The following is a 16,545-nucleotide window of genomic DNA, read 5'->3' on the forward strand; positions in this document are numbered from 1 at the left end:
GACAGGATTATAATAAAATAGTGAGAAGCTGGAGATGGCTCAGCAGGTAAGAGCACTGGCTAGTCCTTCAGAGGTCTGGGGTTCAATTCCTGGCTCCCACATGATTGCTTACAACCACCTGTAACCCGAATTCTAAGGGATCTGATACCCTTTTCCTACTTGCACAGGCACTAGACACAGGAGGGGTGCACAGACATATATGAAGTCAGTATCTTCACATTTTTTCTAGTTGCAGACACAATAAACCAAAGAAAAACTCCAATCACTAGTTATATATAAAGTATTTATTTTTATGCACATATTTACCTACAAAATTTACAGAAAATGAAACAATGCAGAACATATAGAACACCCTCTTAGAGAGCTCTCAGAAGCAGAGGGTTTTATTGCTGCAATTCAGAAAATGCAATTTTATACACAGGAAAGTCAAGATCAACACACGTAAGTTAAATGGCAGCTTTGTTAAACGTTTTTGTCCTATTATTCAAATTTAGTTTAATATTAGATGAAATTTAAAATATTCCTCATGAAATAATTTAACGTTTTCAAAAATCTAATAAACAGGTAAAGGCACCTCTAGTACTTTAAGTAATTACAGCAATCCCAACCGTTTCACTTCAAGGCCACTGTAGTACACGTGGCTGCCGCGGCGACTGTAGGCTCTGGCTTGGGGTGTGGTTCTTTCTGTGGGACTGGTGATGGACTGAGCCCAGCAGCGACACCAGGACAACACAGTGTAACACGTCTCCCACAGCGTAAAATCCAGTCACCTAAAATAAGAACTGTCAAATTCCCAGACAATACATAATTTAACTTGAACATTCAGAAGACTTTGGGGTGTTTTTAAAGTTCTTTTTTAAAAAAAAGTAATTTAGTGTTAAATGAAAACAATTTATTGAAAAATATAACAATAGTTGCCAGAATCCAGTATCGGGCTTAACAAAAACTGTCAAAACATCTATAAATTTTTCAACATAATGGAGATGAGACTTTTCTCAGACTAAGTGGAATCTGATGTTTTTCCTGCAGCAAAATGGAAAGAGGCATTAAGCACAAAAGGCACACGTAATAGCCAGTTTTAAGGAGTGGTGGAGATGTCAAGCAGATGGTTCCTGAAATACTGGTGCAGGAGAACAAAGTCCAAACATTTTCATCTTGGTTTAACATTGGCATTGATTTGCTATTTACAACAGTTTGCAAAAATACATTATAAAAACTGAATGAGGTTTGGTTTCTAAGTTTAACTTAGTAACATACGCACATACTTCATCTGCAGAGTTCTGTGCAGGAGCTGAAGTGCTAAAGTGACACTAATACTGAACACAGGTAATCAAAGGTACTGAGGCGCTGAGAGCTCAGTCAGCATCATCAAGATAATCTGGGCAAATATTGCACGCTTCTTGTCAGTTGTCGCTAAACCATCACATTTCCAACTCCAAAAGGAATCCTTATGGCGTTTTGCTGTATCAATTATTTGAAGAAGACTGGTTTAGGTTCCTAACAATAGTGCAGACTGTCATTGAACGTGAGGTCTAGGTTTCAAAATGAGCTTTCCTGTCTGTAGAAAAGAAAAAAAAAAAAAAAGTCAACTCACAGTTCTATTTAAAACACCATCAGTTATTTACAAACTTCAAGGGCATTTGAGGACCATGATTTACCAGGGAAGGGCACTTGCTGCCAGGCTAAATAACCTGAGTTCAGGCCCCAGAACCAATGAAAGCAGTGAATGAACTACAACTACTGCAAATCTTTCTCTCCCATGGGCACTGTGGCATACTTGGGCACACACAGTCAATCCAAAAAATAAAAAATGTAAAAATCTTTCTTTTGAAAGGGGTATTTGATGGAGCCAGTGAGCTGGCTCACTGGACAAAGGCCCCTTCTGACAAGCCTGACAACTAGTTATATCCCCAGGGCCCAGATGTGGAAGGAGACAAATGATCCCTGTGATTTATCCTCAGATCTGGACTGCCTCTCAAGTGCTGGGATTACAGGGCACAGCACCACACCCACAACATCCACCAGCAACACCTCTGACAGTCTCCATATGCACAGACATAGATGCAGGCAAAATACCTGTACACATAAAAACAAATCCTGAGGGTTGGAGAGATGGCTCAGTGGTTATGACCTAGGTTCAATTCCCAGCACTCACATGGCAACACACAACTATCTATAACTACCCAAGGGATCCACCACCCTCACACAGACATCCATGCAGGCAAAACACCAATGCACATAAAATTAAAAATAAATAAATAAACAGAAATAAATCTTTAAAAAATAGTAAACCAACAGCAAGGGCAATGAATACTCACATACTGCTGGTGGTAAGAATATTCTAAGAAATTTTGTTTGTTTTTGGTTTTCAAGGCAGGGTTTTTTTGTATAGCCTTGACTGTCCTGGAACTTGCTCTGTTGACCAGGCTGGCCTCAAATTCAGAGATTGCCTCCTCTGCCTCTCAAGTGCTGGGATTAGGCATGAGCCACCACCGCTCAGCTAAAACATGTTTTTGTAGAGCTGGGCCATGTATATAAATACTAAGTTGGAACAATAATAATAAAGCACATACCATAAAATCAAACTTTTCTAAGGGTTTGTCTGAAGTAAACCACATTTGGGTGGAAAGATTTACACAGATGTGTTAGTGCACTATTGTTAGTGCCTCCTATAGGCCAGGTACCCTGTGAAGTGCTGAAAGATTTAGTAACAAACCACAAGAAGCAGCTTCTACCACAGTGCAAAGTCCAGTGGGAAACAAACAACACATGGTATGAAAGATGGGAGAACACGTCTATATCAAATAGGAGGAAAAATTACAGTGCAACCAACATGCATCTAGACATAACAGGCAATTTCAACTAAGATAATTCGTGTAGGGCTGGAACTTTGCACATAGTTAATGGCCAAAAATTAGTGGTTCATAATGTTAAATCAACATGTTCCTTTACTAGAAGCAAATAAGGAATATATTAAAAAATGCAAAACATGATCAATCAACAAGCTAAGGCATGAGATAAGCAAGTCTGAGACCAGCTTGAATAACATGGTAAATTCCAGGCTAGCCTAGGCTACAAACCAAACCCTGTCTGAAAATTTTAAAAAATAATAAAAATTTAAAAAGATTAAATTGTCAATCCTATCACTTTGTTTGGCACCACTGTAGCCATGTTGTCCCAAAAGCTCATGTGTTGAAGGTTTGGTCCCCAGCCATTGGCATATTGAAGTAACAGAATAATGAAGGGACAAACTTCATCAATAGATTGAACCACTGGCATACTCATAGCTAAGGGAGGTGGGGCCTAGTCAGAGGATACAGGTCATCCAGGGATGACTCTGAAAGACATATATTATTCCTGGAACTTGCTATGCCTCCTGAGTGTTGGGGCCAAAGGAGTGGGCCAACAAAACTGGTTAAAAGGTTTCCGGTAAAGTCTTGTTTTGTTCAGACAAGATATCGCTATAGAACCCAAGCTGGTCTTAATCCCTTTCCTGTTTTTTTTTTTTTTTTTTTTTCAGTATTATCTTCAGGCTAGCCTCAAATTTGTATATTGCTAAGAGCCTTGAACTTTGATCTTCCTGCTTCCACCGCCCCAGTGCTAGGATCACAGGTACACAGCATCTTGCTTAGTTTCATGTGGTGCTGGAGATGAAACCCCAGGCTCCACACGCTACTCCCCAGGCTCTGGCTTCACACTCTTGATTCTCTTCCTCTGTTCCCTATACTGAGATTACAAGTGTGTGCCACCATGCCTGACCCAAAAGACCCACAGGTCTGTTTTCCTAAAAGTAAACATGTCAGCACTCCCTCCCATTTTTGTTATTTTGAAACAGTCTCACTATATAGATCAGGGTGGCCTTGAACTTGAAGTAATCCCCTTGCCTCTTAAGGGCAGAGATTATAGATGTCAGCAATCATATCCGGCTATGAGTGTATTCTAATGGGAAAATACTTACATCATCACAAGACATATTGTATTCTGCTAATACTGTTCGACATCGAGCAGCTATACTGAATCAGTGTGGTCAAAGGAAAATTCCCACTGCAAGTCAAGCTTCTGTGATGGTTTAGACATGACATGTTGCCGCAAAAGGCTCATGTGTTGAAGGCTTGGTCCCCAGCCATTGGCATGTTGAGGTAACTGAATAACAAAGGGACAAAACTTCATCAATGGAATGAACCACTGATGCAATCATAGCTATGGGGGTGGGGCCTAGTCAGAGGACGCAGGTCACTGAAGGATGACTTTGAAAAGTATATCTTGTTGCTGAACCCTTCACTCTCTGACTTCTGCCACTGTGAGGTGAGTGGCTTTGTTTTACCCCATGCTCCTTTCCATGATCTACTGCTTTAACATGGCCAAAACACAGTGGAATTAGCCAGTCATGGTCTGAAACCCCTAAAATCATGGGCCAAGACAAATCTCAGGGATTTTGTCACAGAGATGGAATGTGATTTACACAGTGTCTAACAACCACTTAGGTACCAGGGACAGTTCTTCAGTTTAGCTCCAAGAATAAATTTCAACTCTGTGGTAAAGGATACATTGATGGAGCCACTACTCTTTTGTGTATTCCAGCAAAGAACAAGCCTATTAGAGTTATACAGCTAATAGTGAAAAACGGATGATTCCATAACGATGTGAAGAAGGACACCTGTAAAAGAAAAGTGTGAGATATAAAGACTCAGGACACTGATTTCTACCTCCCTACTTACACCGAAATTTGTAATGTTCTATCATCTAAACTACGAGGGTATGAAGACTTCTAATTCTAGTTCTCTTTACTGTTGTGCTATGAAAACAAAACACATGCTTTATCTTCTTTGTATGGTGAGATAACAGCAATGCATATCATTCACACTAGACACTAAACCATTTCAAATTCATTCCTATAATCAGAAAACTACCCCACCGAAAAAATCCTGAACTCTCTATTCGAAGAATGAATATGAGGCCTTTAATCAATCAGTCTCTCTTCTGTGTTTCTTTCTTTCTCTCCTGAGATAGGGTTTCTCTAAGTAGCCCTGGCTGTCCTGGAACTCACTTCTATAAATCAGGCTGGTCTTGAACGCAGAGTTCCACCTACCTATGTGGGATTAAAGACATGGCATTGGCCTTTAGTCTCAATAAAAATACAGATTAAATTTGATTTAGTTACCTCCCAGTCAAAAAGCTTCCTCAAGGCTTGGATGGTGGTGCACATTTTTAATTTCAATACTCAGGAAGTAGAGGAAGGTGGATCTCTGTGAGTTCAAGGCCAGCCTGGTCTACATAGGAGCTCTGGAATAGCTGCATAGTGAGACTTTCTCTCAAAAAATATTAAAACCAACCAACAAAAGCTTTCTTAAGAGAGTTGGGCCAGCTCTGCCATTCATAACCTTGTCCCACACTAATCTTCACCTCCTGCCCCACCCTCCATGCATATACTACCTTTCTTGTTAGCTTAATTTCTACAGCTACTCCATCACCTTTGCCTTAAATAAATGAAGTTTATTCGAAACAAAAAGAGGCTTGTTTTGAAGCTACATGAATAAAAATAATAAAATAAAAATATGAAAATTTTTTAATGAAGTTGATTTTGAAGATACTAAGATTCTAATGGCCACAGGACACTGAAGCAGGAAAAACTAGTTAGTAGGTTTCTGTAAAGAACTAGAGTTCAAGAAAGAGAAATGGCTTCATTCAGAACTGGGCCTAACAAAACGATTGTAGGAAAGTAGAATATATACAATTCTAAGACTATGTAGAAGGACAAGAGTACACCAGGATCCATGCTGGGAACAAGATAGGGAACAAAAGGCAGAAGGCTGGGAATAGAAACATAACCAAGAATGGAAAGATAAGCACATGAAGTGTCTAGAAAAAGAAAGCAAATGGACTGGTAACTACACAGAAGAAACACTCAAGGGAAACACAGCCCTCTCCCCACAAGAGCAATCTCATAGTTTAAGAGAGTGCTAGCCTCTGCTTTGATACCTTGATCAGCAGTCTTTCAGAGGCCCTCTGTGGTAGGCTCCTGTCCTGTTCCCTGTCTTTTCCTGCTTCCAATGTCTATCGCATTTGTCCTTCTGAATTAGGATTGATCATCTTTCCTAGGGTCTTCCTTGTTGTCTAGCTTCTTTAGGAGTATAGATTTTAGCATGTTTATCCTATATTATATGGCTAATATCTACTTATGAGTGAGTATATACCATGTATGTCTTTCTGCTTCTGGGTTACCTCACTCAAGATTTTCTAGTTCCCACCATTTGCTTGCAATTTCATGATTTCCTTGTTTTTAATAGCTGAGTACTATCCCATTGTGTAAATGTACCACAATTTCTGTATCCATTCCTCCACTGAGGGACATCTAGGTTGTTTCCAGCTGCTGGCTATTATGAACAGAGCTGCTACGAACATGGTTGAGCAAATGTCCTCGTTGTATAGTTTAGCATATTTTGGATATAAGCCTAGGAGTGGTATAGCTAACTCTACTGATCAAGATATCAAAGCAGAGGCTGAGACTGAAAGCCAAACTTTGGGCAGAGTACAGGTAATCTTATGAAAGGGGGAGATAGAAAGACCTGGAGGGGACAGGAGCTGCAAAAGGAGACTAACAGAGCCAAAAACAACTGAGCCCTGGGAGCCCTGCAGAGGCTGATACCCCAACCAAGGACAATGCATAAAGAGGACCTAAAACTCCAGCTTAGATGTAGCTCATACATTCAGTTTCCAAGTGGGTTCCCTAATAAGGGGAGCAGGGGCTTTCTCTGGCATGAACTCAGTGGCAGGTTCTCTGGTCACCTCCCCTTGAGGCGGGGCAGCCTTACCAAGCCACAGAGGAAGACAACGCAGCCAGTGCTAATGAGACCTGATAGGCTAGGGTCAGATAGAAGGGGAGGAGGACCTTACCTACCAGTGGACAAGGGGAGGGGCATGGGAGAGAAGACAGAGGGAAGGTGGGATTGGGAGGAGGTAAGGGAGGGAGAGCCACAGCGGAATACAAATTGAATGAATTGTAATAAATGATAATAAAAAAAAAATTTTAAAAAGAGAGTGCTAAACACACATGCACATTCAAGACAAAGGAAAACACTAGGTACACGATGTACCAAGGCCAAATGAAGGAAGAAGACTTAAAATACCTGGAGGGAAATAGTCCGGGGATGAGGTGATGCTGAAGACAAACTAATGTTCCAGAGATCTGTTTTGGTTTTTTTTGTTTTTTTGTTTTTTTTTTCTTTTTGTTTTGTGAGATAGGGCCTTGTTATGAAGTCCCCTGCTGACCTGGCACTTGCATTGTAACCAAAATAGCCTTGAACTCACAGCAATCCCTGTACTTCAACCTCCCAAGTATGTGGAATACAGGCAAAAGCGAGCTCTAAGAGCTCGCTTTACCATATCTGAGGTTCAGTGGCTAGCAAGATGGCCGGCTAGGTAAAGGTGCTTGCCACAAGGCCTGATAACCTGAGTTCAATTCTCAGGACTCATATGGTGAAAGAAGAGAAGAACCAACACCCCCAAGCTGTCCTCTGACCTCCTCAAGAGTGGCAAACACACACACACAAGCTCCTCTATGTATCCCTAGCTTTCCTGGAACTTGCCTCTGTGACACAGGCTTGTCACAGACCCACCGGCCTCTGCCCCCGAATGCTGGGGTTAAAGGCACAGACCACCCTGCCTGTCGGAAAATCTGAGGGCATTTCTTTTTTTCTTTTAGGTTTTTTGAGACAGGGTATCTCTGTGTAGCCCTGGCTATCCTGGACCCATGGGGTTTGACTTCTACAAGATGGCTATGGCGTCTATATAATGTCAGCATATACAGTACTTTGTATTTGATGTGGATATGTGTATAGTCTATGTGTGTGCACTTGCTTGTATGGGGAGGTCACAGGTTTGACACAGGGCTCTTCCTCCATCACCCTGCACCTTATTTTTAAAGACAATGTCTCTCACTGAACCTGGAGCTCACTAATCTGGCTAAACCCGCTGAGCAGCCATCCTCGGATCCTTCTGTCTTCACCAATCCTGCTTTCCCCCCAATGCTAGGGTTACAGACTGCCACCTCTGGCTTTCACATGATTGTAGGAGTTATAAACTCAGGTCCTCATGTTACACTGAGTTACCCACTAACCACATCTTCTGTCCCAATATTTTACATTCTAAATATTTTACATTTACATTTTTTTTCTGTTGTTATTTAGCAATAATGTCTCATCATGCAACCCAGGCTGGCCTCTCTCTCTCTCAGACCTCCTGGTTCAGTCTCCCATGATGCCAACATTACAGGGCTACACCACCACACCTGGCTGTATGTTTTATTAGGTCAGTTGTTTTAGCCTCCTTCCTTCCATGCCAATAATCAATGACATCAAAACAGAAGTTTCCTTCTTCTTTCAGGAGTTTGCAATATCCTTTCTCTCCCTAGCTTTTGTATTCGTACCTCCTGCTTCAGCCACAATTGCTGGTTAGAACTCTCATCAGGTTTGGGGTTATTAAATACTGAAGTAAAAAGAGCCAACCCTAAGGCTAATAGCTATCTTCTCATCTAATTTAGAAAATTATATTAACTACATTGTTTTGGGCCTATTTCTGATTACATTTAATTCTTCGTTTTATTAAGATCTCAACTAGCTGAAATCAGCTTATATTTTTCTCAATTAGAAGTAGACTCATTTCCCAAGATAGAACTTTTCAATCTTCTTGCCAGCTTCCTTCCATCCTTCCCCTTCAGATGAGTACCAAGTGAAGCGTTCATATCAGTTTTATAAATGAACTCACACAAATTTCCTGTCTGCTATAAAATCTTCTTAGTAGTACAAACTACACCAGCCTCCCCTGCTTCCTGTCCTTTCCTACCCACCTCATGCAGTCAAGGATGCTACATGAAAACTCTCTCCCCTTGTCTGAACTGACAACTAGATTGATGACAAAAGCCTTATTATTAGGCTTCCCCTTCTGTATAACTTACAACATATAACACAAAACTATAGATGTAGTCTACCTAATTATAACTTTAAAAGGGAGAGCCTATTTTTAAAATTTCTGAAAATTATAACTGAACTAAACAGCTGGGGAGAGGTATCATTGAAGAACGTGAGAGTCACTGGGAGTGGCAGGGTATGCCTCTAACCCTATCCCCCCCATACACACTTGGGAGGTGGAGGCAGAGGCCGGTGAATCCCTGTTAGCTAGGATGGTCTACACAGCAAGTTCCAAGACAGGTAGGGCAACACAGTAAGACAGTGAGACGCAGTGAGACAAAACAAAACAAAACAACAAAAAGCAGGGGCCTGGAAGAGGGCTCAGCAGGTTAGAGCACTGACTGCACTTCCAGAGGACTCAGGTTCAATTCCCAGCACCCATATGGCAGCTCACAACTGTTCGTAACTCCAGGATTTAACACTCACAGACATACATGCAGGCAAAACACCAAAGCATATAAAATAAAATAAATTAACAAAACAAAAGAAAAAAAAACCCAAACAGAAAACAAACAAAAAAGACAACCCCAAGACTGCAGGTTTTCTAATAAAAAAGGACTGAGCTTGAAATTAAGGCAATAGGAGAAAGAGGCAGAAACTTCAGAACATTTTATCAGCTTTCACCAAATAATCCTTCAAGAGCTAACATTATGAAATTTGATATTGCATCTGGTATAGAGAAGCTCCTGCACAGCGCCCAGTGGGAGACCTCTCAGCGTTTGCTATATTAAAATCCAGGCAAGAAGAGTGGAAGGAAGTCGAAGAAAGCAAGCTTTGCTAACTCAAGGGGCTAGCATGTGTTCTCTTCAATGACAATGAAAACATACAGAATTAACTGGGACTTTACGGATCAGGTCACTGAGAGATCAATTTATAACTCAATTCTGTCAACTTCGATAAGCTATGTGGCCTAGAAAGAAGCGAGTTGGTTTCCTTCCTGATTTTGGCCACCTGGTGTAATGTTTATCAATTTATCAGTGCTTATCAGTTATCGCTGTCTTTTTTTTTGGGGGGGGGATAAAGAAAGGTATTAACAGTTAATTCACTAAATTACAATTTTTAAAAGCTGGTACTAATGACACTAGATGAATAAAACAAAAGGAAAAATGTTTATATGGAAACAGAAAAACTCAAAAAGTTAATTAAGAAATGATGAAGTAAAATTTTTTTTCGATTCTTTCTCTTATGGAGACAGTTAACAATTAACTCAAAACAGCCAGCTAGAGCTTTCCATAGGCAAATGATTACAGAGCATATTGTTAATATAATGATCAGCATCATCAGTAGCAGGTAGAGCGTCACATTTCAGAATTAGCACCACTACATCCAGTGTCTTAATCTGCGAAAGACTTTAAAACAAAATTTCTACCTTTTGTGTCTCAGGATCTATTAGCCAGTTCCAGGCACCAGTAGCTGTACAGACAGACACCACTATAAGAAGCACTGGTGAAAAATAAACACGATATTAGTAAGCAAACACACCCTTCACCCCTTCATGTTTTGATACCACTTCCAACAGTACCTAATAGACACAGCCAAAGAACGCAACACTTGATCAAACAAAGTGGATCAAGAGTCAAGACTTGCATTATTGAGGGACTCTTCAACATTCTGAACCCTGGGAACTGAGGATGATAGCAACTTCCTGCTTCTTATTTAGAATTCATGAGAATGAAGATTAATTAAATTAAAAATAAGAAGTCAGATGGCAACATATTAACATAAAACTCTATGTTGCAGAAATTTCATTGTGGTTTTGGGCTGGTTTTGCAGATCCTGTAACCTCAAATTGGAAAAGAAAAACCCTCCCATTTTCTACTGTGAACACACAAACAAAGGCTCCTTTCTGAAGCACACTGCAGCCCTGGGAGTTCTGAGTGGCTCTGCCATGCGGGCAACTGCTGCTGAGTTAAAGCTTAGTGCTGATGAGTGTGGTCTCACTGGCAGCACACCCATCAGTACTGGGACTTAAAGAAAGGACTTAAAGGGCTAGTAGAACTGAGAGTTTAGTTTTTCCCACTAAGCTTTTCTATGTGTGTGTGTGTGCCACGGTGTACATGTGGAGATCAGAGGTACCTGTTGGAGCTGGTTCTCCTCCTATACCAGATGGTTCCTAGGGACTGAACTCAAGCAATCAATCACCTTTACTTGCTGAGCCATCTTACCAGCCCCCTATCTAAACAGATTATAAATAAATTGAAGAATAAATGGTAATAGTAAAAAAGAATGTAAGGACACCAGGACTTACTAACGTTCTTTATAAATAAAGACAGTGTCTTTATTTCAGGTATGTTTCATAGTTTTACAAATGGGAAAAACAATTTTCAGAGAACAGAAACATAGTAAAATCTTAATTGACTGGAATTATTTGTGATAGTGGTAATGAAATTATTTTAGGTATTTTGTAACAGAATCAAAATTATCTTCTGAGCTAAAAACAAATTAAACTCAATTCCCTATTCCATATTTCCAGAAATATATTGTATATCACAGGTACTTTTATAAAAAATGAGATAAACCAAAGCTAAAATATTAGAAAGGATCTCATATGCATGCTTTTGTTTGATTGGTACATTAGCCAAGCTGATGACACTTGCAAGAAGCAGATGGAAAAAAAAGTGCTTTCACCAGAAGTTGTCTGAAAAGACAGGGCAGCATTGCATACATTTTAAAAGGTTTTCTAGCAACTTCTCTGTAAACAAGAACAAGAGAATCACTACTTATTAATCTGACCAATAAAAGTTACAGAATACAGCTAAGACAGCTAATGAAAATAATTTAAGAGTCCTGATCCCTGACTTCAGTAGTGGTCTTCTGGTACTGGAGCCTGAGTCAAACCTTGAAACAGAACATGTCTTTGTAGGTCTGGGATGGCTCAGTAGGTAAGGGCACATGCTGCTCCTACAGAAGACCAGGGTTCGGTTCTCAGGACACGGTGGCACACACTGTTCTCAACTCCAGTTCTGGGAGGTCCAGCACCCTCGTTGCCCTCCTGTAGTACTAGGCCTGCACATGGTGTACATACATTCATACAGGTAAAATGCTCATACAGATTAAGACAAAAATAAAAATTAAACCTCCAAAAAATATGCAGTTGCAAAGTTGGCTCAGTGGTTAAGAGCACTAGTTATAAAAGAACTGGGTCCGATTCCCAGCACCCACATGGGGCTCACCATCTCCTCAGACACCAGTCACACATGTGGTGCACAGATGTACATGCTGGCTAAACACTCCATACACATAAAATAATAAAAATCTAAAAAAATTAACAAAAAATAAAATTAAATTTAAAAAGTATGCTCCTAGCTGGGTGGTGGTGGCTCTCAGGAGACAGAGGCAGGTGGCTCTATCTCTGAGTTCAAGGCCAGCCTGTTATGCCTGTTATACAGATTAAGTTCCAGGACAGCCAAGGTTACACAAAGAAATCCTGTCTTAAAAAACCAAAAAAATAAAAAGAATGAAAGAAAAACCAAAACCAAAACAAAACAACCCAACTAATCAACCAAACAAACAAAACCATTTTCTTTTTGTGTTGTCTATGTGGTTTAGCCGCAGAAAGCATGTCTAACAAAGTTAAGACCCTGGATCTTAGTCCCAGCACTGAAAAGTGGATTATGCTCTGAAATCAAATTTCAGTAGTTCAGCTTCCTAAGAGTATAACACATCTATAGTCCCAACAACTGGGGAAGCAGAGATAGGAGGACCTTTTGAGCCTAGTAATCAGAGGCCAGCCTGAGCAAGACAGTAAGATTCCATACTCAAAATGATAAGGGGTGAAGGGAGGCGAAGGGAAAAAAGAAAACTTGTCTCAATATAAATGAGCAGAACATTCTCTTGGCTATCTCAATACTTTATATTTGTTCACATTTCCGACTGTGGCCCTTTTTGGAGGTAGTAACTAGAACTCATTCAAATCATACACTGCAGCCTTCATAGTATTTAGGAACAGGCAGTAGTAAGAAGAAACTCTTTTCTGGGTCAGGCTTCAAAACATAGTACTGTATTAAAAGTAAGGAGGTCATCAAGATGGTTCATTTGGTAACAACATTTGCCATCAAGCCTGATGACCTGAGTTGGATTCCCAGGACCCACATGGCGAATGAAGAGAACTGACTCCCACGAGTTGCCCTCTGACCTCAACATGGGCTGTGGCATGTGTGCAGGTATATAAATAATAAATAAAAAATAAATAAACACAAAAATAAATAAAAAAAATTAAATTTTTTTTAATATAATTAAAAAAAAAAAAACAACTAAAGGAAATGCCACAACTTTTGTTTTTAAAATATCTATGTAATTTATACATAACCACCTGAGTGTATGTATGTATACTGTATGTATACTGTATGTACGCAGGGCCTGCAGCATTCAGAAGATTGTGTACTATATGGGCACTGAAAACCAAACTTAGGTCCTCTGCAAGAACAGTAGGCACTCACTGCTGAGCCTTCTCTCCAGCCCTATGTCATAACCTTTATACGTATAATTGAAAGCTATTTTTTTTAAAGCAAGAGCTCTGTGTATGCTAAAGATATGCTCTACCACTGAGCCATCCCCTCACATCAAAATAATTTTTTTTCAAAAGATTTATTATTTTAACTAATATGTATGTGTGTGTGAGGTTGTTCACATGGGTCTGTGTACATGTCTGCAGAATCCACAAGAGGGTGTCAGATCCCCTGGAGCTGGCGTTACAGGTGGCTGACATGAAGCTGGGAACTGAACCTGTGTCCTCAACAAGGTCATCAAGCCATTTCTTAAGCTCCAATATAGGATTTTTCTTAACACAATTGTATTTGAATAGTTTAAAGGCAGATCGTGTTTTGTTTGGGGAATTTTTTATGGATGTGTGTATATGTTCATGTATGTTGTACACTGTGTGGGTGTGTAGAGGCCAGAAGTCAATGTGTAACTTATTTTATGGGACACAGCATCTCACTGACTCTGGAGCTCACCGGCTACTAACATTTTTATTGCATTGTTTTTAATAAAAGTTGTAACATTTAATTAAAAACATGTATCTTGGAAAGATGGCTCAGCAGTTAAGAGCACTGGCTGCTGTTTCAGAAGTCCTATGTACAATTCCCAAAAACCACGTGACAACTTACAACCCTCTGTAACTCTAGTCCTAGAGAATCTGTTGCCCTCTTCTGGCACTTTTGGGCACTGCACACATGTAGTACACAAACATACATGCAGGCAAAACACCCATACATATAACAAATAGGAAAAAATGTGGGTGTTTTTTTTTTTTTGGGGGGGGGTGTTAGAAAGATAGCTCAGCAGTTAAAAGCACTAGCTGTACTTGCAGAGAACCTGGGTTCAGTCCCCAGCACCCACACTGTGGCTTACAATCATGGCAACTTCTGTTCCAGGATATATGGAGCCCTCTTCTAGAATCTGCATGTACTAGGAATGTGCGTGCACACACACACATATGTAGACAAAACACTTACACACTTAAAATTTAAAAATACATATGTATGTTCAGGCGGTGGTGGCACAGTGATACCGGCACTTGGGAGGCAGAGGCAAGGCCAGCCTGGTCTACAGAGTGAGTTTCAGGGTAGCCAAGGCTACACAGAGAAACCCTGTTTCAAAAAACCAAAATAAAATGAAATAGAAATATAAAAATAAAAATTCAACCATACAAAATAGTGTCTTTTTAGGGTAGCCAGTCACAGTTTTCTTTTTCTTTAAAAAATATTTATTGTGTGTGTATATATGTGATATGTACAGGCACGCATGCCACAGCACAAATGTGTCGTCAGAGGAGAACTTCGTGGAGTCCATCCTCTCCTTCCCCCTTTCAATGGCATTTGAAGATGCTACTAAGGTCTACAGGCTTGATAAACTGCAACCACCAGAGCCATCTTGCTAACCCACAATTTTCTATCCTTAAAGACTTCTTTATAATACAATGCCAACAGTGTTAAGCAATACATTTAAAAGTTGTCTGAACACAGAAATCCTACAGCTTATTAAAAGGAGGATTTATCCGTCAAAAGTTTTAAATGAAAGGGAGTCATTCCTACTGAGGAATAAAGTTATTGACTGCACGTCGTCTTCCCTGATAAAGCATTTGGCAACTTACTTCTCCAACGTCCAGTGGCAGGTTGCAAGCAGTGGATATATTCAGTAAGTCTTCTCTCGAAAGCCTTGAGATCTAGGTAAAGACAGTTCAGTTCTCTACCGACTCTTTCTAGTTTGAACTTATTAGAATGAAATTTTAGATCAATAACTGCTACAGGTGTTATACATCAAATTACACGTGTCATGCATTGTTTGCTTACAGTGACAATTTTAAGTACATGGCAAAACAAAACAAAAATTCCAGTTTTTGGAAACCGGCTGGTCTTAGAAGTTTGGAGAATGGTATGTGGGAGACCAGCAGCAACTTCAGCCAGAGCCGAAAGCTGGAATCGGAGGGAGTTGCAAATAAAGGACCAAAACCCAGCTTACTTCAAATTCTGTGGAACTAAGAACTTTCTCTTGAAACAGCAAAATCCATAAGGTCTACTTGACTGCGTTTACCCAATTCAGGCCCCAGCTCTAATCATTAATTGATGGCTATGCGGTGTGGGTTTCCTGCACTTCCGAAGACAGATAACGGGCTGTGCAAAGATACTCCCTCTCATCTTCCGAGTGGGTTCCCCGGTGATCCCCCGTCCGCAGCAGCGCGCCTACGCCTTGCGCCCTGACAGGGCGTACCTCTGAATGAAGTAGGGTGTTATTTCCACGGTGGGGGGTTGTCTTTCTTTTTCTTTTCAAACTCTGGAAGGCCGAAAAGCAAACCCCGGCATTTACCAGAAGCCAAGGACGGAATTTTAGGGCTACGGCTCGCGGGGTTGCCGGACAAAATGGAAATGAATTCGCACTCTACAACTCGCACGGGCTCGTCAGCGAGAAGGGGCCCCGTCGGAGCGGGAGAATGCGGCCCCCTCGGCGGCCGTGCGCCCCGCGGCCCCCGCCGCGGCCCCGCCACGCCGCCCTCGCGACCCCTCCGCCTCGGGACGGGGCGGGCGACACACTCTACCTTCCGCCTGCTCCAGCGAGTTCATGTCGGGCGGCAGCTCCGGTCACCGCCGCGGCCCGGTCCGCATCGCAGCCCGCTGTCCCCGCCCGGCCGGCAGCGCCAACTCCCACCTCTAACCGCTCCCCTCAGCCCTGCCCCTTCGCACCGCCCATTTTCTAGAAACATTGAGCTTATTGGGCACCTTGGCCTGACCCCTTAACTAAAGTAGTTTGTTATTGGCTACTTTCAGCAAACGCTTTCGGAGAACCTAGCGTTAGACGTGCAGCTGGAAGGGCCGAGGAGAGCAGGCACCCAGTCGGCCACAGCCGTGGCGTCGCCTCCTGCCTCGGGGAGGAACTGCAGTCTGTCCAAGCATAATTCATTTTCACACATACTTTCTTAGTACTTTCAGTTTCTAAACAGTGATCGAGCGCCCACTGCTCTCTGCGCAGTATTCTGGTTGCTAGAGAGAAATCGACAAGCTGTCTGTGCTCTCAAGGAATTAAAGAGAAACTAAAATATGCTCAGCAGTAAGTAACTAGGAGCCCCCCAAATAGACTTCTT

General features: G+C 41.2%; 1 protein-coding gene across 2 annotated transcripts; it reads right to left on the reverse strand.

Annotated features, from left to right (window-relative positions):
- Positions 1-264: 264 nt before the first annotated feature.
- Positions 265-16,116, reverse strand: Cnep1r1 (CTD nuclear envelope phosphatase 1 regulatory subunit 1). Of its 2 annotated transcripts, XM_055613137.1 has the most exons (6): positions 16,003-16,116; positions 15,061-15,132; positions 10,336-10,409; positions 4,548-4,657; positions 3,959-4,013; positions 265-1,558 (listed from the first exon to the last, which is right to left on the reverse strand). In XM_055613137.1, the coding sequence occupies exons 1-6, from the start codon at positions 16,025-16,027 to the stop codon at positions 1,517-1,519; spliced, it is 378 nt and encodes a 125-aa protein (XP_055469112.1). In that variant the 5' UTR covers positions 16,028-16,116; the 3' UTR covers positions 265-1,516. The 2 variants fall into 2 exon arrangements, 1 of the variants encoding a protein (XP_055469112.1); XR_008720819.1 differs by lacking the exon at positions 4,548-4,657 and having other exon boundaries at positions 1,526-1,558; positions 3,959-4,143.
- Positions 16,117-16,545: the final 429 nt, after the last annotated feature.

The sequence above is a fragment of the Psammomys obesus genome, unplaced genomic scaffold, assembly GCF_907164565.1.
Source record: "Psammomys obesus unplaced genomic scaffold, mPsaObe1.curated_primary_1811, whole genome shotgun sequence".
NCBI classification, from domain to species: domain Eukaryota; kingdom Metazoa; phylum Chordata; class Mammalia; order Rodentia; family Muridae; genus Psammomys; species Psammomys obesus.

What these genes read in the sequence shown, in the direction of transcription:
- Cnep1r1 (XM_055613137.1), bottom strand. Translation starts at nt 16,027, where the DNA reads ATGAACTCGCTGGAGCAGGCGGAAG. An exon ending in TGCCACTGGACGTTGGAGAA is followed by an intron (nt 10,410 to 15,060) that starts GTAAGTTGCCAA and finishes ATTTTTCACCAG; the next exon opens with TGCTTCTTATAGTGGTGTCT. An exon ending in AGAGTAGTGGCTCCATCAAT is followed by an intron (nt 4,014 to 4,547) that starts GTATCCTTTACC and finishes ACACTGATTCAG; the next exon opens with TATAGCTGCTCGATGTCGAA.